Source organism: Thalassophryne amazonica, chromosome 3 (genome assembly GCF_902500255.1).
Source record: "Thalassophryne amazonica chromosome 3, fThaAma1.1, whole genome shotgun sequence".
Classification (NCBI taxonomy): domain Eukaryota; kingdom Metazoa; phylum Chordata; class Actinopteri; order Batrachoidiformes; family Batrachoididae; genus Thalassophryne; species Thalassophryne amazonica.
The window spans coordinates 114,498,790-114,525,372 of NC_047105.1; the positions used below are offsets into that span (position 1 = coordinate 114,498,790).

The following is a 26,583-nucleotide window of genomic DNA, read 5'->3' on the forward strand; positions in this document are numbered from 1 at the left end:
GCCGGTCCACCCCCCTCCTGTAGGCAGACTCATCCACATCCGAAATGAGTCCGATGAGGGTGGTGTCGTCCGCAAACTTGATGAGCTTTACGGAGTTGTGGCTGGATGTGCAGCAGTTAGTGTACAGGGAGAAGAGCAGAGGGGAAAGGACACAGCCCTGTGGAGATCCTGTGCTGAGAGCCCGAGTGTTCGAGACATTCTTTCCCAGCCTCACATGCTGACTCCGGTCCATCAGGAAGTCTGTGATCCACCTGCAGGTGGAGTCGGGCACGTGGAGCAGAGAAAGCTTGTCCTGGAGCAAAGCCGGAAGGATGGTGTTGAATGCATAGCTGAAGTCCACAAACAGGATCCTAGCGTAGGTTCCTGGGGAGTCCAGGTGCTGCAGGATGGAGTGCAGGGCCAGGTTTATGGTGTTGTCTACAGACCTGTTGGCTCTGTAGGCAAACTGCAGGGGGTCCAGGAGGGGGTTGGTGATGGACTTCAGGTGGGATAAAACCAGGCATTCGAAGGTCTTCATGACTACAGATGTGAGAGCCACAGGCCTGTAGTCATTAAGTCCAGTGATGCGTGGTTTCTTGGGGACTGGAACTATAATGGAGGACTTGAAGCAGACTGGAACATGGCATGACTCCAGGGAGGTGTTGAAGATCCCCGTGAAGACTGGGGCCAGCTCATCAGCACAGTGTCTCAGGGTGGCAGGAGAGACACAGTCTGAGCCCAGGGCCTTACGTGGATTCAGCCTTTTGAAATGTCTTCTCACGTCCTCTTGGACAGAGAGGGCAACGGGGGAGGGGGGAGGGCAGTGGTGAGAGGGGAGAGGTCCAGGGTGTTTGAATATCCAGTTGTGTGGGGGGTGGGGAGGTGTGAGTCCTTGTCTTCAAAGCGTGAATAGAAGACGTTCAGGTCGTTGGCCAGCTTCAGGTCGTCAATAGAACGAGGTGCTTTGGGCTTGTAGTTGGTGATCTCTTTCAACCCCCTCCACACAGAGGCCGAGTCGTTGGCAGAGAACCTTTGCTGCAGACGTGAACTGTACATGGATTTAGCCTTTGCCACCTCCTTGCTAAATCTGTACTTTGCACCTCTATAGCTGTCTCTGTCTCCTCTGAAAGCCACCTCTTTCTGCTAACGGAGCTGCCGGAGTTTAGGTGTGAACCAGGGCTTGTCATTGTTATATCTCACCCTGGTGCGCTGTGGGATGATGCTGTCTTCACAGAAATGAATATATGACATCAAAGTGTCCGTATAGTCATCTAGACTGTCTGTTGAAGCCTCAAACATATCCCAATCCGTAGTGCCCAAGCACGCACATAGCTCCTCCACAGCTTCATTGCTCCACACTTTAGATGTCCTCACAACAGGTTTAGAGAGTTTTAGTCTCTGTCTGTATGCGGGGATCAAGTGGACCATCACATGATCTGAGAGTCCCAAAGCTGCACGGGCCACCGCTCGGTACGCACCACTCACTGTCGTGTAACAATGATCTAACATGCTCCCTTCTCTGGTCGGGCATTTAACAAGCTGTTTGTATTTTGGTAATTCCTGACTGAGATTCCCTTTGTTAAAATCACCGAGAATTATAACAAGAGAGTCCGGAAAGTCTCTCTCCACGCTCATAATCTGATCCGCGAGCACGCGCTCGGTGGAATATACACAGAGCAAAGTATGAAAGAGTTAAACTCACGTGGAGAGTAGAATGGTCTGCAGTTTATGAGGAGATATTCCAGAGAGGGAGAGCAGTGTTGGGAGATCACAGTCACATCGGAGCACCAGGCATTGTTGATATAGAAGCAGAGTCCTCCACCTCTTGTTTTTCCACCGGAGAGTGCTCGGTCTCTGTCTGCGCGGAGGAGTTGGAATCCCTCTAGTTGGAGCGCGCAGTCTGGTGTCTGTGCATTTAACCACGTCTCCGTGAAGCACAGTACACAAGATGAGGAGAAATCTCTATTCTCTTCATCAGCAGTGCCAGCTCATCCATCTTGTTGTGGAGTGAGCAGACGTTGGAGAGAAATATCCCAGGTAGGGGCGTGCGCATGCCCCTTCGTCTGAGGCGCACGAGAGCTCCAGCTCATTTTCCTCTCCGTCGGCGTCTCACTCTGTTGGCCAAAAAGTGTACCAGTTCAGCTGCAGGCACTAAAAAAACTGGCGTAATGTTCGTGGGTGTTGATGATCTGAAGTTTAGAAGCTCCTCGCGGATGTAGGAGCACAATGACACATGATTTACGCACAAAAACAGACAAAACAGGGAGCACCAGAATACCAGGGCGCCTTCACGTGGCGCCATCTTGGAGTCATGTGTGGGGTGTGGGGAGTGAGGTGGTGAGTCAAATGGACATTCAATTCACGGGCAACAACTCTGGAGGACATTCCTGCAGTCAGCATGCCAATTGCACGCTCCCTCAAAACTGTGTCATTGTGCTGTGTGATAAAACTGAACATTATAAAGTGGCCTTTTATTGTGGCCAGCCTAAGGCACACCTGTGCAATAATCCTGTTGTAAAATTATCATCTTGATATGGCACACCTGCGAGGTGGGATGGATTATCTCAGCAAAGGAGAAGTGCTCACTAACACAGATTTAGATTTGTGAATAATATTTGAGATAAATAGGTCTTTTGTGTTTGTACAAAATGTTTTAGATCTTTGAGTTCAGCTAATGAAAAGGGTAGAGTTTGGAGCAAAAACAAACACGTTGTGTTTATATATGTTTATGTATGTTTGCTGAGTGTACGTATTCATAGCCTTTCCCACAAAGCTCAAAAATTGAGCTCAGGTGCATCGTGTTTCCACTGATCATCCTTGAGATGTTTCTGTAACTTACAAGTTGGGATGTTGTGTAAAATGTAAATAAAAACAGGATACAATGATTTGCAAATCCTCTTCAACTTATATTTGATTGAATACACCACAAAGACAAGATATTTAATGTTCAAACATAAATTTTATTGTTTTTGTGCAAATATTTGCTCATTTTGCAATGGATGCCTGCAACACATTTCAAAAAAGCTGGTACAGTGGTACATCTACCACTGTGTTACATCACCTTTCCTTCTAACAACACTCAGTAAGCGTTTTGGAACTGAGGACACTAATTGGTGAAGCTTTGTAGGTGGAGTTCTTTCCCATTCTTGCTTGATGTATGACTTGAGTTGTTCAACAGTCCGGGGTCTCCGTTGTCATATTTTGCGCTTCATAATGATCCACACATTTTCAATGGGCGACAGGTCTGGACTCCAGGCAGGCCAGTGTAGTACCCACATTCTTTACTACGAAGCCACGCTGTTGTAACACGTGCAGAATGTGGCTTGGCATTGTCTTGCTGAAATAAACAGGGACATCCCTGAAAAAGACATTGCTTGGATGGTAGCATGTGTTGCTCCAAAACCTGGATGTACCTTTCAGCATTGATGGTGCCATCACAGATGTGTAAGTTGCCCATGCCATGGGCACAAACACACTCCCATACCATCACAGATGCTGGCTTTTGAACTTTGCGCTGGTAACAATCTGGATGGTCTTTTTCCTCTTTTGTCCGGCGGACGCGACATCCATGATTTCCAAAAACAATTTGGAATGTGGACTCATCAGACCACAGCACACTTTTACACTTTGCCTCTGTCCATTTCAAATGAGCTTGTGCCCAGCGAAGGCGGCAGCGTTTCTGGATGTTATTGATGTGTGGCTTTCCCTTTGCATGGTAGAGTTTTAAATTGCACTTGTAGTAACGAACTGTGTTAACTGACAATAGTTTTCTGAAGTGTTCCTGAGCACGCGGTAAGATCCTTGATGTCGGTTTGTAATGCAGTGGCGCCTGAGGGATCGAAGGTCGCGGGCATTCAATGTTGGTTTTCGGCCTTGCGGCTTACGTGCAGAAAGTTCTCCAGATTCTCTGAATCTTCTGATTACGAGGTCTGTTAGAAAAGAAACTGACCTTTTTATTTTTTTAAAAAACTATATGGATTTGAATCACTTATGATTACGTCAGACAAGCTTGAACCCTTGTGCGCATGCGTGAGTTTTTTCACGCCTGTCGGTTGCGTCATTCGTCTGTGGGCAGGCTTTGAGTGAGCACTGGTCCACCCCCCTCGTCGGAATTCCTTTGTCGGACTTCTTCCTGAGAGACTGGCGCTTTGCTTGATCAAAATTTTTTCTGAAACTGTAAGGCACATCCAAGTGGACACCATTCGAGAAATTCAGACGGTTTTCGGTGAAAATTTTAACGGCTGATGGGAGATTATGGAGTGTTACTGTCGCTTTAAGGACTGCCCATGGAGTCGGATGGCACACCGCGCCCAGAGCCGCCGTCATCAGCCTGTTTCAAGCTGAAAAGTTCCAAATTTAAGCCTCTATTGACCCAGGACGTCGTGAGAGAACAGAGAAGTTTCAGAAGAGGTCGGGATCAGCAGTTCATCCGGACATTCCACTGTTAAAGGAGATTTTGTAATGAAAGACATGCGGACGGATTCGCGCGTTGGCACCCAGCCGCTCATGGCGCGGCGCCACAGAAAAACACCTCCGTGTTGATAACCATTCGTAAGATTCAGGCGGTTTTCTATGGCTTTCAGTCGAGTGAATATCCGAGAAATTGTTTAACAGCTGGGCATGTTCAAACTTGTCCTGTAATGCTTCCAACGGAGGTGTTTTGCTGTGGCGCCGCGCAAATCAGTCCGCACGTCTTCCATTACAAAATCTCCTTTAACAGTGGAATGTCCGGATAAACTGCTGATCCCGACCTCTTCTGAAACTTCTCTGTTCTCTCACGACATCCTGGGTCAACAGAGGCTTAAATTTGGAAGTTTTCAGCTCGAAACAGACTGATGACGGCGGCTTGGGGCGCGGCGTGCCGTCCGGCGCCGTAGGCTGTCCTTAAAGCGACAATAACACTCCTTAATCTCTCATCAGACGTTAAAATTTTCACCTAAAACCATCTGAATTTCTCGAATGGTGTCCACTTGGATGTGCCTTACAGTTTTAGCAAAAAATTTGATCAAGCAAAGCACCAGTCTCTCAGGAAGAAGTCAGACAAAGGAATTCCGACGAGGGGGGTGGACCAGTGCTCACTCAAAGCCTGCCCACAGGCGAATGACGCAACCGACAGGCGTGAAAAAACTCACGCATGCGCACAAGGGTTCAAGCTTGTCTGATGCAATCACACGTGATTCAAATCCATATAGTTTTTGAAAAAATAAAAAGGTTGGTTTCTTTTCTAATAGACCTCGTATATTATGGACTGTAGATGATAGAATCCCTAAATTCCTTGCAATTGAACATTGAGAAACATTGTTCTTAAACTGCTGGACTATTTTTTTTCACGCAGTTGTTCACAAAGTGGTGATCCTCACCCCATCTTTGCTTGTGAACGGCTGAGACTTTTGGGGATGCTCCTTTTGTACCCAATCAAGACACTCACAATTAGTGTCTTCAGTTCCCACATGGTTACTGAGTGTTGTTCGAAGGAAAGGTGATGTAACACAGTGGTAAACACACCACTGTCCCAGCTTTTTTGAAATGTGTTGCAGGCATTCGTTTCAAAATGAGCAAATATTTGCAAAAAAACAATAAAGTGTATCAGTTTAAACATTAAATATCTTGTCTTTGTGGTGTATTCAATTGAATTTAGGTTGAAGAGGATTTGCAAATCATTGTATTCTGTTTTTATTTACATTTCACACAACGTCCCAACTTCATTGGAATTGTGGTTGTAATTGGAATCCACCTGTGGTAAATTCAGTTCATTGGACATGAATTGGAAAGGCACACACCTGTCTACATATAAGGTCCCACAGTTGACAGTGCATGTCAGACCACAAACAAAGCATGACGTCAAAGGAATTGGCTGTAGACCTCCGATACAGGCTTTGAAGGCCCCAGTGAGTACAGTGGCCTTCATCATCCGTAAATGGAAGAAGTTCAGATCCACCAGGACTCTTCCTAGGGCTGGCTGCCTGTCTAATGTACAGAGACATCCTGGATGATCACCCATTCCAGAGCGCTCTTGACCTCAGACTGGGGCGACAGTTCGTCTTTTAGCAGGACAATGACCCTAAGCACATCCAAGATATCAAAGCAGTGGCTTCAGGACAACTCTGTGAATGTCCTTGAGTGGCTCAGCCAGAGCCCAGACCTGAATCTGATTTAACATCTCTGGAGAGATCTGAAAATGGCTGTGCACCGATGCTCCCCATCCAACCTGATGGAGCTTGAGAGGTGCTGCAAAGAGGAATGGGCAAAACTGCACAAAGATAAGTGCGCCAAGCTTATGGCATCATATTCAACAAGACTTGAGGCTGTCAATGCTGCCAAAGGTGCATCAACAAAGTGTTGAGCAAAGGATGTGAATACTTATGTAAATGTGATTTTAGCTTCTTTTTATTTTTAATAAATTATCAACAAACATTATAAAAATTATCAATGTGTGCAGTCCACTGCTCTCATTACATTAAGGAAAATGGATCTTACTGCAAATTGCGCTTTAATGTTGGCCTGTTCAACAGCATTGTATAGAAATGTGATGTACCTGGATGACATTCAGTTGATTGTGTTCCACACAGCTGGCATGGCTCAGCTCAAGGTTGACTGGCACACTTCTGACCAATCGGCTCCTGTTGCCAGGAACCTCCGCATGGTCAGCACCTGTGTGGGTTCAGACTGTCATGGGGGGTGGTTATTTTATGCGTGTATTTTTGCAGTTTCTTTGTATTCATGTTTGGGTTTATCTTTTATTCAGGTTCTGTCTGCTTTGTGTTTGTCTGACTGCACACTCTTGTCTTGTGTTTGGGGTTTGGTCTGGGTGTGTCTTGTCCCTTTTGTTTGCTATGCCCTCTTCTTGGTTGCTCTCCCACATCTGTGTCTCATCGCACCGTAAGGTGTATTGTGAAACGTATTATTTTGCCTATTGACTGACTCTGGGGAGAGTTCCAGTGACTGCAGGGAAAGCTCTGCTGACTGTGGGGAAAGCCACTGACAGCTGGGAAAGAACGCAGGTCGGGATCCTTTTGGGGGCACGTAAGACCAAATGGAACGTAATAGGCCAGTGCTGTGTCTGGGGTAGTATTTGTCTAGCTTGCCTGGGAGGGTTTTCCAGTAGCTATTTCCCTTTGTTGACTTAGTGGTGGCTCCCTGTGTGCCTGCATCCTTGTAAAACAACAGGTCCCCAAGGGGTGGTGCAGGGCTACTGGTGGTAGGCGGGTGGGCTAAATTTTACCACTCCAGGTCCCATCGCACCGTAAGGTGTATTGTGAAACATAAGGGGAGGTGGTGGTCTAGTGGTTAAGGCGTTGGGCTTGAGACCATAAGATCCTCGGTTCAAATCCCAACCTGACTGGAAAATCACTAAGGGCCCTTGGGCAAGGTGTTTAATCCCCTATTGCTCCCGATGTGTAGTGAGTGCCTTGTTATGGCAGCACCCTCACATCGGGGTGAATGTGAGGCATTATTTGTTAAGCGCTTTGAGCATCTGATGCAGATGGAAAAGCAGTATATAAATGCAGTCCATAAGTGTGTCTTTGATATGGCCATCACTCTGATGACTTCGTGTTTTCACATTAACAGTTTCCTAGCATCACCTCTATGTCTTGCCAGAGGAACAGTAGCTGTAGAAACGTGCGTATACCAGCCATGAACTTGGCGTGGGGCACCTCACATTTCCACTGTCATTTCACTTTAGATACATCTGAACGTTAGCATGGAGAAGGACATATGCCATGTTTTTGTGCGTACACAACCTTTGTGCATGGGACCCCAGAACCTCTTATGCAGAACATGTCATCCTTGTTCTCCAGGAATTTCACTGACTCCCTGTCAAACGGCACATTAAGTTCAATATTTTGTTTCTTACTTTTAAAGCCCTTCATAACCCACCACTTTTGGAGGTATCTCTCTGAATTTCTGTATTCTCAGATCCTCCTTTGTCAATATTCTCCCTACACTCCCTTCCTACTTGACAACCCTGTGGTTTAAGTCCTTCAGCTATGCTGTCTCTTACCTCTGGAAGTCTTTCCCACAAGATAACCTAAACATTACCACTGCCTACCTTCAAATTCTATCTCAAAATGCACCTTTCTTGCTTATTCCGTCAGATTCTGATGATGTCAGTTCTCAATTTAAGTGTTCCGCAGATGGTCATTTTTGTACCTTATTTATATATTTACTAATCTATTACTGTTTATTGCTTTTTGATTATAGATGTCTTGCTCTTTCATTTTTGTTGTGGGTTTGGTAGGTGTGCTTCAGTGCCTTGAAAGGCACCTATGAATAAATACCATTTGTTATTATTAAATAGATTTTGTTCTTTCAGGACATAGCCACAATGCAGTTCTGTGCAAACAAGCTAGACAAAAAGGATTTCTTTGGCAAGTCTGATCCATTTTTGGTCTTCTATCGGAGCAATGAGGATGGAACGTAAGTATGAATTTCATGAAGTGTGTATTCTTAGACAGAGTATAGTGTCCACTTCAGGTTAGGTAGGCCAGAGTGCCCATTTCACTTTCAAAGCCGCTGTGCCAGAGTCATCCATGTTGCAGTGAGGGGATGGTCATACCTATGGCACTAAATGTGTTCCTTTTCCAACCTTGAACAATGCTGGTGCCTATTTTTACACTTTGGAAGAGAGTAGTAATTTTGGTAAAGTGCCTTCCACAAGGACACAACACACACTGGCTGCATCAGGGCTCAAAACCATATTTTTTGAGACAATATGTCCTGAGCATTATATTACATATGGTGGTGTTGACTGTGTCATCCCCATCAAAAAAGTAAAGCAACTGAATGGCAAAAAGTAACCAAGGTGGTCAACACATGTTCAGTAAAAGCTGAAAGTATTTATAGCACCCACAATAAACAAAAAAGGAAAAGTAATAATAGGGCTGATAGTATTTAGTACACACAATTATTTACAAAGCAGTTTGTTGTTTGCAAATTGTATATATTAATATAGGTCTGCTTGCATCAATAGGAATAATGCCCTGCACTGGTAAGCAGATGTCCCATAGCCAATTTTTGGCACCAGATTGTGTACTTAAACAAAAACTACCAGATACCAAATCTGAGCAGGCTATCATGAGTAATCTGTGGTAATACTGACATTGCAGACCATTGTAACCCAGTGTGAAGGTTATGAAAATGTTGAAAAAAAAACTGCAAAATTGTTCACTTTTGTGAACTGCAAAAGTGAACAATTGGATGAAACCAACAAACAAACCAAAATACAAAAAAAAAAAAGGAAAAAAAATTGTATCAGGCTCCCGACATTTATTTCTGCTATAAGTTAAGACTTTTTAACATGGTTTTCTGGGCTTCTGTTATGTACTGACTTTTGGAGCCAGCCTCAATTTTAGTACTTCTGTGTTTGCTTCACTTTTAAGCACTGGCTTGCCTTAAACTAAGAGAAAAAAAAAGGGTTAAATGATGGGACACTGTATTCTAAATTGTATATTCTGTAAATTAATGTGTTTCTCCAGCCTCATACATCAGACTTCATACAGACTGGATTTATTCTACACAGCAGATATCCATGCATTTAATTCAGGGCACTTTACATATGGGACATGTGATGTTTTACCTGTCAGTCTAACTCCCATCAAGCTCTACTATATAAATAAATATTCACTTTTTCTGTCAGTCCTGCCAGTTATCCTCACTGTGTTGTTGATGTACCATTCTGTTCCCAGGTTCACCATCTGCCACAAGACTGAGGTGATCAAGAATAATTTAAACCCTGTTTGGCAACCTTTCACCATTCCTGTACGAGCACTTTGCAATGGAGACTACGACAGGTGAGAAAACAGTGCAAAGGTCAGAGATTAAACACAAAAGTACAAATTTGTTCCTACAAATTCAATCAAAATTTATCCATACAGTTTCAAGGAAAAATACAAATTGGACAAAAGTATTAAAAATACATGACTCTTAAATTAAGAAAATTGAAAAAGTAGTCAAAAAGGGGTTTTGAGTTCTATCTTCTACCAGGCATAAAGTGTCAATGACTATGATTACATGGACAACAATAATCTGATTATTGACCATATTCTGAAGAACACCATATTTAGATTATGTGTTTAAATGGGTTGTTTAAAGAATTTCCCAATCATATTTCTCTTTACTTGTTACAAAGCGTAATCTGATTGACTCACTGCCTCATTACTATGCGTTCCAAAGTGTTGGTAAAACCCCAGTGGGAGGTCACAGTCTAATTTCGCTGTTTATATTCCACAGTGCACATCAATAATTAGAATAAGAATGGAATACCGCATGTATTAATCAGATTATTGCTTACTCTGATTATGACTTTATTAATTTTATGAATATGGTCTCACTCAGATTAATATCAGAATATTAGTGTCCATGTAAACACAGCTATTGCTAACATATATAAGAAAATCTGAGACACTGAAGAGGTTTCAAAGTTAAAAAGCCTTTACCCTATGGTCACATGAGTTACAAATGAGGACGACAAGCAGTTAGTGTTTGTCACTTGATGGGTGTTCCTGCGGCGTGGCCAGCTCATGGTTACTTGGTGTAAATGTGCACAATGTTCAGTGATAGATTGTAAAGGACAGAAAAAACCAACACTGTCACAATGTGTTTTTACTTCATGCTTGACTGGTTAACGGAACCAAAGTTCATTTGATTTGTTTCAGTCCAATGTTTTTTCACAGTGAAGTTCCTGTATTGTGCTACCTAGCATGCTAACATCCCCGTAAGATCTCTTATAAATCACTTCAGAGGTGTTATCTGCTTTCAAAAACAGAATTTTTTAAATTATTTATTCCTTGATCAATTTTACAAAATATATGAGGAAACATGCCAAACATATCACATTTATACAGAAATACAGCTGTTTCAGAGTATTTTCTGCCATCTTTGTTTACTTTGTTTGAGCAAGTAGCCAGATGATGCCATGCTGCCTTTTTACTCTGATTGACAGTCACCATGTTGCATCACTCATCATTTGCATAAAATAGACTTCTCATCTACAGCGGGTAAAATAAAAAAAAAGTATTGAATAGTTTTCTCAATAAATGTATTTATAAAGGTGCTATTGACATAAAAATTTCACCAGATGTTGGTAACAACCCAAGTAATCCATACATACAAGAAATCATACCATAGATGTCCATACTAGAGGGTGACACGGGAGTAGATTTTCACTCCTGTCCTGTCCCACTCCCACAGATAAATTCATGTCCCATCCCAATCCCGGGCCAGAGTAAAAAAAAATCCTTTCCCGTCCCAATCCTGGTAAAATGACTCCCACTCCCAACCCGCTCCCATTCAGAATGACTCCCACTCCTGTACCGCTCCCATTTTTTCCTTCGTTTAGTTTTTATGCTTTAGTGTTCTGCAGTCCCTTACCAAAAAGTAGTACATTCAAGTATGTTTCAAGTATACTTCCAGTTTACTTTTTATATACTTATATACTATTATATACTACTTTTATATACTATTTTTTGATAAGGGATTTTATTTCAAAAGATATGGCAACAGAAACAGTTCGTCTGTGGCAATACAGGGAGGCACTTATGACCTTAATTCAAATTTTAAAACACTTCAGTAAAAGACACAAAACATAAATAATGCATGACCTGTGGTCTTACAGTTTTTCAAAATGTGGTGGCGATGAACACGTAATGATCCTGACATTTACTTTGACTTCTATTTTGGTAACTGCAGACTGTATGAAACCAACATATTTCATGTTTTGTGTGGTCAGCTTAATATTTATTTATTTTTTGTTAATATATATCCATTCCTACAGTTAATGCCTGCAGCATTTTCCAAGAAAAAAAGGTTGGGACAGGGCAGTTTATTCTAAATATAAAAATTAATGAATAATGTTTACAGCCAGTTTTCTTGAGAACTGTCAGAGGATGAATACATGAACATTTCCAACTCACTGAATATTTCTTAGACTTCATTTACTGTATATCAATCATTCAGAAATATAAACAGTGTAGTACTTTATGGTAAATCTGTGTCAGGTAGACAGTTCTCAAAAACTAAATGTCCATGCAGGAAGAAAAGTGAGGGAAGCCACCAAGACACAACTTTAGAAGAATTTTTTGGCTTCTGTGGATGTGAGTGGAAAAAATGGGAATAGTGCAACATTTTTATTTTTATCTTTATTTTAAACACAGTCCCTACTTTTTTTTAATTTGTGGTTGTTTCTGCTCCATTTCTGAAATTAAAGAACTGCTATAAAGAAAAGTGTTAACATTTTATTGGGGTTTTTTTTTTTTCAATCTTTGTAGAACAAACGCAAACACCAAACTCTTATAAAGAAATAAAAAATACACAAACCTGCAGGAAAAACTGAACAATGCAGACTGATTTGACTCTCATGAATTTTGAAAATAATAAGCGGTAACTTACTTTGAAATAAGTTAAATGCAGAGCTGCAGCCTAATAACTGAAAAATAACAAAAATCAGCAGCTTGTATTTTTATTCTGACTAGAGTTCATGTCCTCTTTTTTTCTCCTCCTCAGTCACATTTTTGTGCTTGAACATAAAACAACTACATCATCTAAAATAAATATCTTTGGAAAATAACAGCCTGTTAAAGTTCAGAGTTCTCAGCTGCTTTATGTGATTTCTGCTTCTGAACATCACTGCAGAGTTTCTCCATGTCGGATTTTTTAAAACACACGTGTGTGATTTTTTTTTCTGTTCATTCATATATTCTAATTTTTAAGGAATTTTAACCATTTATTTCATCTCATAAATTCAGGAAAATTGTCACCGTGACATGCACACGGTGTGAACAGGACACAGTCAGAACACTCCAGGGTGTAATAAAGGCAGCGCCACAGTTTTGTGTTACTTTTGACTCTCTGCTTAACGCGTACTCTCACTCTGCACTGACTGAAGTAGCTCATACCAGATCCCATTTATGAGTATTTCCTGATCTCCGACATCTTCCTTTGCAAGGCGTGCATTTGCTCCGAGATGTTATCCAATTTGCATCTGAGTTCAAGGGTTAACACAGTCTAAGAATGTATTGCCTTGCCCAACTCATTAATCATGACGGACAGGTGAGGGGTCATGGTTCTGGTGGCAGCCGTCATGCCAATTCTCCGGTAGGTCAGGGCAGCACATAAAATAATAAGTGCCAGCCCTCCTACAGTAATGCCAAATATAAATAAATCTTCGACGTCCTCCACAGAGAATGGCACCAAGCATGCGACATGCCATTTCTCCCAGGCATCAAGAACATAGCCCGCAGGGTAGGTTCCATATGGGCATGCAGGGTCCCCTGGCCCTGATTTCCTTGTTGAAAAAAAATGGTGTCAATAGCATTCAGAGACCAGCTGATAAATTCCATGGTTAATCCAATATAGTTTGAAGAATTCACAGTCTGGTGAAGAAGGGACTTTGAAGGTTGGTGCAGAGATAGAGAGAGGAGGAAATGCGACTGCCCTTGCCGGAATCCCAAGCAATAATAAACTTTAAAACCTTGAGTGCCTCAGATTTTATTAATGGTGTAAACTTTCTGAATCCCCAAACTGAAGAGAATCTGAAGGAATCTACCCACCATACTCAGGTAGCACTGCTAACTTTTGCTTTTTTTGATGACATGTCATTGTATGTTTCCAGTTATGAAGTTGTACGTTGGTGTTACAATCAGGTATGGTCAGGTGCTGTGTTGGTGCCTTGACAGGTGGTAACAAAACAGGTTTACGCAAGTTGAGCGAAGTGAGCATTTTATATTTGTAAATTTTTCAATTCATTCTTTTTTTTTTCCAAATAAATTAACACAGTTTTTAATTGTTACTGCTGTGGCTATAAGGAGCAGGGGTGGTGGCCAAGTGGTTAATGCGCTTGGTTTCAGTTCAGAAGGTTCCGGGTTCAAATCCCACCCCTGCCACATTTCTCCATGTAATGTGGAGCTGCGTCAGGAAGGGCATCCGGCGTAAAACTTGTGCCAATTCAACATGCAGATCCACCTTGGATTTGCTGTGGCGACCCCAAGTGCAAACAAGGGAGCAACCGAAGGGACTTTTACTGCTGTGGCTATAAGGAAAGACTCAAATTTAAACAACTTTGATTTTTTATTTTATTTTATTTTTTAACTGTTTCGTGTTTCTTGATATTTCAATAAATAGATTGATTAATGAATGAATGAATGATTTATTCAGTACACAAAACTTCATATCAAAAAAAGAAAAGATTTTACAGTAGTACATGTTGCTGAAAGGGTGTAGGCACAGGCAAAATCTTATATACACCCACCCCTTTTACCATATATATATATATATATATATATATATATATATATATATATATATATATATCTCCATCCATCCATTTTCTTCCGCTTTATCTGGAGTCAGGTCGCGGGGGCAGTAGCTCAAGCAAAGCCGCCCAGACCTCCCGATCCACACACACCTCCCCCAGCTCCTCCGGGGGAACCCCAAGGCGTTCCCAAGCCAGCCGAGAGATGTAGTCCCTCCAGCGTGTCCTGGGTCTTCCCCGGGGCCTCCTCCCAGTGGGACATGCCCGGAACACCTCTCCAGCGAGGCGTCCAGGGGGCATCCGGAAAAGATGCCCGAGCCACCTCAACTGACTCCTTTCGACGTGGAGGAGCAGCGGCTCGACTCCGAGCTCCTCCCGAGTGACCGAGCTCCTCACCCTATCTCTAAGGGAGTGCCCAGCCACCCTGCGGATGAAACTCATCTCCGCCGCTTATACTCGCGATCTCGTTCTTTCGGTCATGAGCCAAATCTCATGACCATAGGTGAGGATCGGAACGTAGATTGATCGGTAAATCGAGAGCTTTGCCCCCCTACTCAGCTCTCTCTTCACCACGACGGTCCGATACAGCGACCGCATCACTGCAGATGCTGCACCGATCCGTCTGTCGATCTCACGCTCCATCCGTCCCTCACTCGTGAACAAGACCCCGAGATACTTAAACTCATATATATATGAGTTGCCAGCTTGCACTCGGCCGAGACGGACGCATTTTTCTCTTCTCCCTCCCTCCTTATCTTTCCTGCTTCTGTGGCGTGTTGTCTGTGAGGCTGCAGCTTTGCTCTTCTGGAAAACGACAAAAATGGATCTGTTAAAGTGGTCTCTGAACGCAATTGACACTATTTTTTCCACAAGCCATTCGGGGGCGGAGGACCCAACCTGTCCTGCCGGGACGCATGTGATGGGTTACGTGATGGACGCATGGAGGAGATGGCAGCTCATGTGCCTTTACACGCTTTCTGTGGAGGACGTCGAAGATGTGTATATATTTGGCTTGGTGGTGACTGGCTTTCTGCTGTGTGGAGTGGGCATGGCGCTGGTTTACTGGAAAATTAAGAAAGTGGAGGCAGCATTAATTGGGCCGTCCAGGCTGCCCTACATGATTGATTCGATTGGGAAGGCAGTGGCTGCGCAGTCGGCGGGTGTTAACCGCACGCTGGAAAACATCTCGGGCAGGATTGCAGCACTGGAAACCTGCTTTGACCATCTGTAAAGACCACATCCTACATTCAGATGTATTGAGAGCCACTCTGTTCTCAGAACTGTGGAATCTTTCAGGTGTCTGCTAATCTGGATATTCATTTGGCTTCCCCAAACACAGCTGCACTTCAAGGCCGCTGTGATAAAAAACCTCCTCAAGAAGATCAACACTTAAGCCTCGCTCCCTGGTCATCCCCCTCCCCTCAGCTTCTCCAGCTCTGACGTTGACTGTGGACAGTGGACTGCTCAGGGCTGAGCCCCTCCCCCTTCCAGGATTGTCGGACAAGGCCGTTGACGGCGCCTAATAGGCTGCCTCCGGAGTGTTCTGATAAACTGGACCTTCAAATCTCTGTTGTCGCCCTGCATCTTTGTTTGTCTGTGTGATTATTGTTTTTCTGTGCTGATGGGGTTTTTTTTCCTCATTGCTGCTGTGTAACGCAGCGGCTATGAGGGTTTTTTCTCTTTCTTCCCTCGTGTGTGCTTTTTTTTATATGTGTTTATGTACCGGGCCGGCCTGTGTGTGTTGTGTGTTATGTGTGTGTCGTTTGTTATGGGTCGGTCTTGGTTTGCTCAGCCCTGCTGTTGACCAAGGCAGGGATGTACATCTGGAGCTGGTCCCCGGGCGCCTAATGGCAACTAGGATGGGTTAAATGCAGTAGACACCTTTCATTGTGCAGGGAACATGTTCTTTTGTGCATATGACAATAAAATTCTTTTGAATCCCCTTTGAATCCCTTTGAATATATATTGTGAACACCCCCTTTTCTACTTTTTTTTTTACTAATAGCCCAATTCATAGCCTTAAGAGTGTGCATATCATGAATGCTTGGTCTTGTTGGATTTGTGAGAATCTACTTAATCTACTGGTACCTTGTTTCCCATGTAACAATAAGAAATATACTCAAAACTGGGATTAATCTTTTTAGTCACATAGCACTACTATTATTCTGAACACTGTGTATATATATATATATATATATATATATATATATATATATATATATATACGAGGTCTATTAGACAATAAACCGACCCTTTTATTTATTTTTTTTTTACTATATAGATTTGAATGATGTGCGATTCCACCAATCATGCTTGAACCCTCGTGCGCATGCGTGAGTTTTTTCACGCGTGTCGGTGACGTCATTTCCCTGTAGGCAGACCTTGAGTGAGATGTGGTCCCGCCCTCTCGGCTGAATTCCTTTGTTTCACACGCTGCTCCAGACGGCGCGCGTTGCTTTATCAAAAATTTTTTCTGGACCTGTGAGGAATATCCGAGTGGATACTATTCGAGAAATTAAGCTGGTTTTCGGTGAAAAGTTTAACGGCTGATGAGAGATCATGGGGTGTTTCTGTCGGTGTAAGGACTTCCCACAGAGCGGGACGTCCTGCAGCGCTTCCAGGCGCCGTCGTCGGCCGGTTTCGACCTGAAAACATCCTAATTTAAGGCTTAATTCACCCAGGACGTCATGTTCCAACTTGCCCATTAAGGTTTCCAACGGAGGTGTTTTTCCTGTCACGACCCCCCGCGGTCGGGTCCGGCCCGACATGCGACTCTGCCCGCACATTCTTTCATTACAAAATGTCCGTTAGCAATGGAATGTCCGAATAAACTCCTCATGCCGACTTCTTCTGAAAGTTCTCTGTTCTCTGACGACTTCCTGGGTCAACAGAGTCTGACATGTGGAAGTTTTCAACTTGAAACGGCGAGACGCTGCCGCCTCGAAGCGCAGATCGCCGTCAGGCGCCGTGGGCCGTCCTTACGGCGACACTACCAGACCAAAATCTCTCATCAGCTGTTAAAATTTTTACCGAAAATCAGCTGAATTTATTGAATGGTGTCCACTCAGTTGTGCCTTACATTTTTGAAAAAATTTTGATCAAACAAAGCAGCAGTCTCTGAGCCATTCCTAAACAATGAAAAAAACGACGAGAGGGTGGGCGACTCCTCACTCAAAGACTGCCCACAGGCGAATGACGTAACCGACAGGCGTGAAAAAACTCTCGCATGCCCACGAGGGTTCAAGCATGTCTGATGTAATCACACGTGATTCAAATCCATATGCTTTTTGAAAAAAATAATAAGGTCGGATACTTTTCTAATAGACCTCGTATATTAGGGCTGGGCAATGTTAACGCGCTAACATTGCGTTCATTATTGAGGTCATTATCGCCGACAATTTTGTTCCTCCCCTTAACGCTGTGGGTTTTTTTTTTTTTTTTAGCCTTTTATGACTGTTGCTCGTTGCCTTTTATTTTGAAAGCGTCTGTCGGGGGCGAGCTTATGCTGCTGCTTCCTGCTGATAGCTGAGCTCACACAGAAAACGACACGAGGATCGAGAAAAGTACAGGCTATGCAATGCACAACGAAACAAAATGCAGAAAGACGCCGAACTTTTGAATGGACATTTTCGGTACAAAGTTCTACAGGATCAGGCCTGGATCCAGACCGGTTTGGACCGATGCAGCTGCATCGGTCAAATTTTTTTTTACGCATCGTTCGTCATCGGTAAAAAAAAAAAAAATCTTCAATAATCTCGAATAGCCGAACGTATCCCCGCGGTGAACACAGCTGTTTGGTGGTTTTCATGACAACCTATAGTCCGTAAATGATACGGATTTTTCCGAGTTTCAGAGTCATATGGACATACAAATAAAGTCGGATATTCAGGGTTTGGTCTGTAATAAACTATTTCTGCAGCGCGGCTCCACTTTGAAACCATGAAGCAATGCTTCGATCCAGTAGCTCGTTGGTTCTTTGATTCACTGCTCTTCAGAAACGGCAAGCCGCTTCTTAACCCCTCGCAAAGCCATTAAAATATCGTCAGTCACTTTTGTGTGGATTAAAGTCACTAACTGGGACTCTTGTCTTGTTGCTGTCAAGAAACGAGAATCGTCCTCCGTTCCGTTCACACAGCTCGAAACGCTGCATGGCTGAGACAGTCCGGTCGGAATTAATAACTTCAAAATGAATCGCCGCTTTAAATAAAATGACACCTCTTTCCAAATGTAATACAGACAAGAAACTACAATCCACTAAAACGTTTTTTTTTCCTCCCAAAATGAAACGTGCTGTATTTTCTTTTCAAATTACATCCTGAAGTGAAGCACAGCAGCTCTAAGCTCAGCTCAGATATATGGAAACACATTCATGCCAATGTCTGAAAGGAAATGCTTTTGACAAAAACTACAGATTTTGTTTATTCCTATTCATGTCCAGAGATCAAGGATTCACCATGTAGAGTTTATTATGTACAAAGTTTAATGATCCAGTGACCAAATTCATATTTATTTACTTTAAGACTCAATAAAATGTTCAATTTCAATTCAATTTAATCGGCTTATAAAGTGCCAAATTGCAGCAAAATCTAAATATACTAAAACAAATACATCACAATTGTACACATATCAAATTGTGGTATGTGTACAATTGTGACGTATTTGTTTTAGTACATTTAGTCATGGACATGAATATTGTTATTTCGATATGAAACAGGATAACAAATGACCTGCCAGTGGTTTTATATTTGATTTCATTAGTGTGTTTCAGTTGAAATTTACATTTTCAAATTTATGCAATGTTCATTTACATTTTCAAATAAAACTGTGCTTTTAAGCGGCTTTTGAATTCATTTTTGGGTTTCACATATACCATGCGATTAATCATGATTAATCACAGAAAGTCATTGAGTTAATGCGATTAAGAATTTTTATGTTGCCCACCCCTAATATATATATATATATATATATATATATATATATATATATATATATACACGAGGTCTGTTAGAAAAGTATCCGACCTTTTTATTTTTTTCAAAAACCTGATGGATTTGAATCACGTGTGCTTGCATGAGCCAACCTTGAACCTTCGTGCGCATACGTGAATTTTTTCACACCTGTCAGTTGCGTCATTTGCTTGTAAGCAGCCTTTGTGTGAGGATGGGTGGAGTCTCTCGTCGTTTTTTCTTTGCAAGGAAATGGCGGAACGACTGGAGCTGCGCAACTGCATCAAATTTTGCCAGAAACTGGGCGACAGCCAGGTGGAAACCATTCTGATTATTCAGACGGCTTTCGGTGACAATCCTATGGGCATCACACAGATTAAGGACCGGTACAACCGGTTTAACGACGGCCACACAACGGTGGAGAGCGCGTCGCGCTCCGTGCGGCCATCAACATGCTGAAATGACCAGATCATTTCCAAAGTGAACGCTGTGGTGATGTGGGACTGTTGTGTGACTATCCAAGAAATTGCTGAAGAGGTGGACATCAGCACTTTTTCGGCACATTCCACTGTGACAGAAGATTTTGCCATGAAAAGAGTGGCGGCGAAATTCATTGGCGCAGCAAAAGTGCCTTCGTGTTGAAGCCTCACAGGACATGTTGTGACATGCCCAGCTCTTCCACCATTCGGAAGATTCAGACGGCTTTCGGTGGCTTTTCAGTCATGTGCCTGTCCGAGAAATTGTGGACGCTTTTGCTGCGCCATCAGCTTTGTGCCGATGAATTTCGCCGGTGTCTCTCGAGCAGGAACAATGGGAGGTGCAGCACGTGTCGCCGCTTATGTGGAAGAAATAAAATCCAACTGGTACATGTGGAACCACATCGCGCCGATTATGTGGAATGAATAAAAAATAAAAAACAGTCGGTACCTGTGGGGCCACATCGCACCGCTTATGTGGAATAATAATAATAATAAAAAACACACCACCCGGGACCCGAACTTTTGCCTTTCAAAAACTCTGATTCCCAGCCAGAGACTTTACCACTGAGCTATGGAGCTGTTCTTTGAAAGCTGCGGGAAGCTGCCTCATATCAGGAAGGACATGGAAGTATTACAAAAAAAGATTAAAATCCCACACCATATAAAAACACCACATTTATCAAGCGAGCAATACAAATATCATCTGTCTGTTCCTCTGGTGATGACCCATGGTCACAGACATACAGTCATGAAATGGCATGAATGAGAAGCAGTGTGTTCTGATCATGTCCACATCTACTGGTCAGGTGCGTCCAGTCGTCCGCGCGTGTGTTCTGCCCGACATGCGTGTCTTGTGGACAGTGCGCCACAGCACAGACACCGTGTCATGTGGAACAGAGCTCACATGGGTGACGTCACGATCAGATCGCCTGCTGCGTGTTCTCATCTGACGGTCCGTTTCAACCAGGGGGCTGTCAATGTCCACTCTGTGCGCACACTCGCTTCCGGCAGCTTCGCCACCACGGCAATATATGTTTTTATTTATGTCCACGTAAATACAGCAATCAGACAAACACGCCTCATAGTGGACAGTTGTTTGTCCATGACTGTAGGTGTTGTTTAGGTGGAATGTCCAGAATGACAGATCGCCACAGCTGCTTCTGTCGGAAGCCACACCTCCCATGATTGCAGCGCACACACCCATGTGTAAGTGTGTGTGTTTGCAAAGTTACACTCGTGGGGAACTTAGACAAATTTCACAGCAGTATGACAGTGATTGTCTGAAGTCCGTTGTCATGCCAAGAGTGAGACTGGCCACACATTTTCTAAGTGCCATGTGAGTGGTGTTAGGTGTTCGTGCGTGTTACCTGGAATTTGGCTGGCACCTGCCGTGAGAGGGTGCAATGGGTTCGCACAGCGCACACTGTCTTTTAGATGCTTGTGTGTGCAGATAGTTGTAGCAACAGGTATACGAGGCGTTGGCGACAGGGACATTACACGGTTTGCACACAATTCCTGTGCAGTTCATCCAAACGTCGCACTATGTGTGAAGGTGTCCTAAATAAAACGAAGGCTCTTTAAAGAGCAACTATTTTATTATCTGAAAAGTGGTTTCCTTTTATATTTTAACATTAAATGAATGACTCATTAAACATGCCCAGGAAGTCAAAGTTCAGTGAAAAATACACTTGCACAGGTAGAGGAAGCCCCGCCCCATTTAGCATAATTTCAAAGCATTCACAATCATTACAATAGTCAAATTCATATTTTAGTAATTTGTCCTGATTACAACATTAAAAGCAATCACATAGTCATTGAAGACATAATTAAATGTTGAGATGACTAAATTTAAAAAAAAAAAATCATCTTGAGGTTTATGTTACATTGAGAAATCTTAAGAGACACACTGCAGTAACTGTTACATCAACTCCTGTTATGTTTATAATAAATATTCATATTTATTTACAGTGTCTTTTTTCCTGGTTAAAATGCAGATATGAATACATGAATCCACCAGACTTAAAAATGTACACATTACTTTTCATGCTTTTTATTTGTCTAAAAATAAATGTCCAAGGTTTATTATAATGTTAATCTAGAAATCATCTCATCTGAAACAACAGATAAGTTATGGTTTTAATTTACAGGTGAATGAAAAAGATTTCGAAAAAAAAATTTTTTTTTCTTAAAGCTATTTTCATTACTTTTCTAATGTAACAAACATTTTTTTATTTCAAAATACAAAGTAATCAAATAACCTTGAGGTTAAAAAACTGGAAACTGCTGTGTATAAATTAACAGTTCTGTGATACACTTCTGCACTTTGTCCTCTTCCGTGTTTTGGCTTGATGCCTCATATCTATTGGATGCGTGAAGCTATGTCACAGTACACAGTGGTGAAAGTTGGATTGGGTTGAACTTGGACTGCATCAAGGTCTGATGACAAGCAGCAATGCGCGCTGCCAGCGGAGCATCACACTAGCTTGGTTTTTGATGCATCTCGGTGCAATGCATCAAAAACGCGACCCTTCTCATTGAAAATAATGGTATTACAGTGATGCTTGATGCATTTAATGTGACGTGTGACAGGCCCTTAAGGTGGTGGCAGGAGAGGGTGTAGCTAGACAACATAGAATGGTGGTTTGTAGGATGTCTTTTGAGGTGAAGAAAAAGAAGAAGAGAGTGAGAGCTCAACAAAGGATCAGATATTGGAAGCTGAAGGAGGAAGACTGTTGTGTGAAATTCAGTGAGCAGGTGAAAGAGGCACTGGATGGAAGGGAAGCAATTTTAGACAACTGGAAAAGACGTAGTAGATGTAGTAGTAGATGCGGGTGTAGTGAGGGAGATGGCTAGGAATGTACTGGGTGTGACATCTGGACAGTGGAAGGAAGACAAAGACACTTGGTTATGGAGTGAAGATGTTCAGGAAAGCATAAGGAGAAAGAGGTTGACAAAAAAGAATTGGGATAGTCAGAGAAATGAAGAAAGTAGGCAGGAGTACAAGAAGAAGCAACATAAGTTGAAATGGAAGCTAAGGAAAAGGCATATAGTGAGCTGTGCAAGAAGTTGAATAGAAAGGACTTGTACCAATTGCCCAGACAAAAGGACAGAGCTGGAAAGGATGTGCAGCAGGTCAGGGTGGTAAAAGATGCAGATGGTGGTGTGCTGAGAAGCGAGGAAAGTGTGTTGACTAGGTGGAGGGAATATTTTCAGGAGCTCATGAATGAAGAGAATGAGAGAGCGAAAAGGCCGGATGTGGAGAGAGTAAATCAGGAAGTGCAAGGAGATCAGTAAGGGTGAAGTAGGGGCAGCTATGAAGAGGATGAAGACTGGAAGGACAGTTGGTCCAGATGGCATTGCATTGGAGGCATATAAATGTCTAGAGGAGATGACAGTGGAGTTTCTAACCAGATTGTGTAATAAAATCTTGGAAAGTGAGAGGATGCCTAAGCAGTAGATACAGAATGTGCTGGTTCCTGTTTTTAAGAACAAAGGTGATGTGCAGAGCTGCAGTATGGGAAAGAGTAGTAGAAGCTAGGCTTAGAAAACAGGTGAAGATCTGTCAGCAACAATATGGCTTCATGCCCAGAAAGAGCAATGTTTGCATTGTAGTGAGACTACTGATGAAGTATAGAGAATGGTAAATGCACTGCATTTATATAGGACTTTTCCATCTGCATCAGAAGCTCAAAGCACATTTCAAATACATCTCACATTCACCCATTCACATAGACACACTCACACACTGATGTCAGGGTTCCGCCATGCAAGGTGCTCACTACACACCGGGAGGAACTAGGGGATTAAGGACCTTGCCCAGGGGTCCTTAGCAATTTTCCAATTTGGCTGGGTTTTGAACCAAGGATCCTCTGGTCTGAAGCCCAGCACAAGACCACTGGACCATCATCTCCACCAGAGGTTGCCAGAAAGAGTTACATTGCATGTTTGTGGATTTAGAGATAGCTTATGACAGGGTGCCAAGTGAAGTGTTGTTGTATTGTATGAGAAGTCTGGAGTGGCAGAGAAGTATGTGAGGGTAGTAAAGGACATGTACAAGGATAGTGTGACAGCAGTGAGATGCGCAGTAGGAATGACAGATTCATTCAAGATGGAATTACAACAAGGATCAGCTTTGAGTCCTTTCTTGTTTGTGATGGTGATGGACAAGTTGACTGATGAGATCAGAGAGGAGTCTCCATGGACTATGAAGTTTGCAGATGACATTGTGATCTGTAGTGAGTGAAGAGAGCAGACTGAGTCTAGCCTAGAAATGTGGAGATATGCTCTGGAGGTCAACTGTCCAAAGTTATCGATACTGTGGTAGAGATATGAAGAGGAGAGTGTAGGCAGGGAGAAAGGTGGCAGGAGTGATATGTGATTGAAGAAAATATCTGCAAGAGTGAAAGTGAATGTCTACAAGTCAGCAGTGAGACCAACTATGTTGTGTGGCTTAGAGACTTTGGCAAAAACATAAAGATAGGAGGCAGAACTGAAGATGTTGCGATTCTCTTTGAGAGTGATGAGAATGGACAGGATTCAGAATGAACATATCAGAGGCACAGCTCAGGTGGGACAGTTTGTAGACAAAGTCAGAGAGGCCAGCTTGAGATGGTTTGGACATGTGCAGAGGAGGGATCCAGGATATATAGGGAGAAGGATGCTGAGGGTGGACCGACCAAGCAGGAAGAGAAAAGAGAGGCCGAAGAGGAGGTTTATGGATGTGGTGAGGGAGGACATGCAGGTGGTTGGTGTGACAGAGGGAGATGCAGAGGACAGGGTGAGATGGAAACCATTGAGCTGCTATGGCAACCCTTAATGGGAGCATCTTAAAGAAGAAGAAGAAATGTTCGAGAACTAGTTAAGATAGTACAAGAAAGTCAACTGAACATGTGATTAAAAGACACAATGAATATGTCAGAAAAAGAGTGATGAGCATGGAAGTACACAGTGACGGAAAGGATGGAAGGGTAAAGTGAAGAATGATGGATATAGTAAAGGACAACTAAGAAAGAGTGGCTGACTGAAGAGGAGGTGCAGGAGGAACATTGTGTGGAGAAAGTCCCCCAGACACATATACAACCCAATTTAGGCTTTATTCTATTCTAAACCTGCAGTAATTCTAATCTTTAATTTTGAGCTCCAGCATTCTGGAAGAGCAGACAAAGTGATGTCAGATCCAGACCTATTAAGCCTAAAACTGTCCAGAAGCATGCTCTAGTTCTTGTGTTAAGATCTCACCATTTCTCTTTCTCACCACTGCAAACTTTCTGACTTCTCTCTGCCTCACCTCCATCTCCCTTTAGGACAGTGAAGGTAGACGTTCATGACTGGGACAGAGATGGAAGGTAAGTTCTGTCACTTGACACATTCTCTTTTCCTTATTTAATTTCAACACCACAATGCATCCTTTAAATGTTGCCCTTTCTTCTTTATTTTGAGTCTGGCTTATTATTAGATTCCTATTAGATTCCTTTCAGGTTTTCATCTGCCCATCTCACACTGGGTGATAAATAAAGAATGTTGCAAGGAGAAAGGTTATTGCAGACAGCACAAACATCCAGGTTTTAAGATCTTTGACCAGCTTTTCCTACAGTATTGAAAGCACTCTGTTTTTTGTTTTTCACGCTCTTTGGCTGACATTGGCTAACAAAATGGTTTAGTCCAGTACTGCAATTCTGGTGCTTTTCTGAGGTTTGACATTTGCCTTTCTTCAAAGAAATGTTCAATTATAAATGGAAAAATTAACACATTTATGAATCTCAGTCACACTTTTCTAGTTCTATTTTTGTCAGTCAAAGATATTAGGGAAGAGTGTTCATAATCGGTACAGAACATGCAGCATGGAGGCTCAGTTTGGCCTCACAGCAACAAGGTGTTATGTTTTGCAGCATCTAAATGAACCCAGAAGTGCAGGCAGCAACCAGAGGGAGGTACTGTGAGAACAAAGTGATTTAATGTCCAAAACCAAGGTAACCAAGTCCAACAAATAAAGTAAATGCACAGAGGTTAACAGGAGTCAAAATCAAACACAAGATATAATCCAAAAATTGTGGCAACACAATCAGAGGTATCAAAGTCATAAACTAATAAACAGGGCATGGCTACACACAGGAAGTGACAAAGATAGTCCAAAGACTCAAGGTACAAAAAAGGGAGCAGACAAAGATGTCCTCACAGAGGTCACAAGCGGAACCAAAGAGAAGAAACTGGCAGCTAAACAAGGAAATAGTGCAGGCTTAAATATACAAAAGAACAAATGAGCAAATGAGTGGCAAGTGTGGGAAATAGGGAAGACTGGGATGCAAAACACGTGGTGAAATTATACCTACAAGGTGACTCAAAACACAACAGAAACCCTGGGGGGTGTAGAACCAATAACACAATAATAACCATAATCAAACTAAAAAGAGAATCACAAAATAACCACATAACAAACCAAGGAAACACTGGCAGAAAACTAACATGAAACTCAAAAGTGTACAAACAGGGAAAACACAGTATGATTAATGGGTGGCCACAGGACTGAAACATAATGACAAACTCATAGAGCTACAGACAGAAGACAGACCACCAAGATAACAAGCAAAGATGACAGACACAGACAGGACAGAACATAAAGAACACCAACAAAGGGGCACAGACAGAACACAACAATCAACACAAATCAAGGACAGACCACAGACACAGACCATGGACACAGATAGGGGACACACCACAGCATCCAATGTGAAGTGATGGGGCAAATGGCCACCAGGAGCCAAAGGGAAAGTTTGGAGGCTGGCCGTGCGGATGGCAGCAGTCCACAGAGGAGTCAGGAGGATGGCTGTGTGGACAACAGGAGTCCACAGCAGAGTCAGATGGACAGTCACATCGCCCTTCAGGAATACTGATGTCATTGGGCAGAAGGCTAGACTGCCCATCAGGAACCAGA

General features: G+C 42.7%; 1 protein-coding gene and 1 long non-coding RNA gene across 2 annotated transcripts in view; one reads left to right on the forward strand and one right to left on the reverse strand.

The window, feature by feature from the left end:
* LOC117507463 (copine-9-like) overlaps positions 1 to 26,583 on the forward strand; it is an 863,862-nt gene that overhangs the window by 679,538 nt on the left and 157,741 nt on the right. The window contains exons 9-11 of the mRNA XM_034167340.1: positions 8,294 to 8,397; positions 9,666 to 9,770; positions 24,956 to 24,997. Of these exons, the coding sequence (XP_034023231.1) occupies positions 8,294 to 8,397; positions 9,666 to 9,770; positions 24,956 to 24,997 (251 nt within the window). The remainder of the gene's footprint in view (positions 1 to 8,293; positions 8,398 to 9,665; positions 9,771 to 24,955; positions 24,998 to 26,583) is intronic.
* LOC117507465 lies at positions 5,706 to 25,800 on the reverse strand. The gene is made up of 3 exons (XR_004559717.1): positions 25,789 to 25,800; positions 21,975 to 21,980; positions 5,706 to 5,853 (listed from the first exon to the last, which is right to left on the reverse strand). It is a non-coding gene; the product is annotated as an uncharacterized LOC117507465 (long non-coding RNA).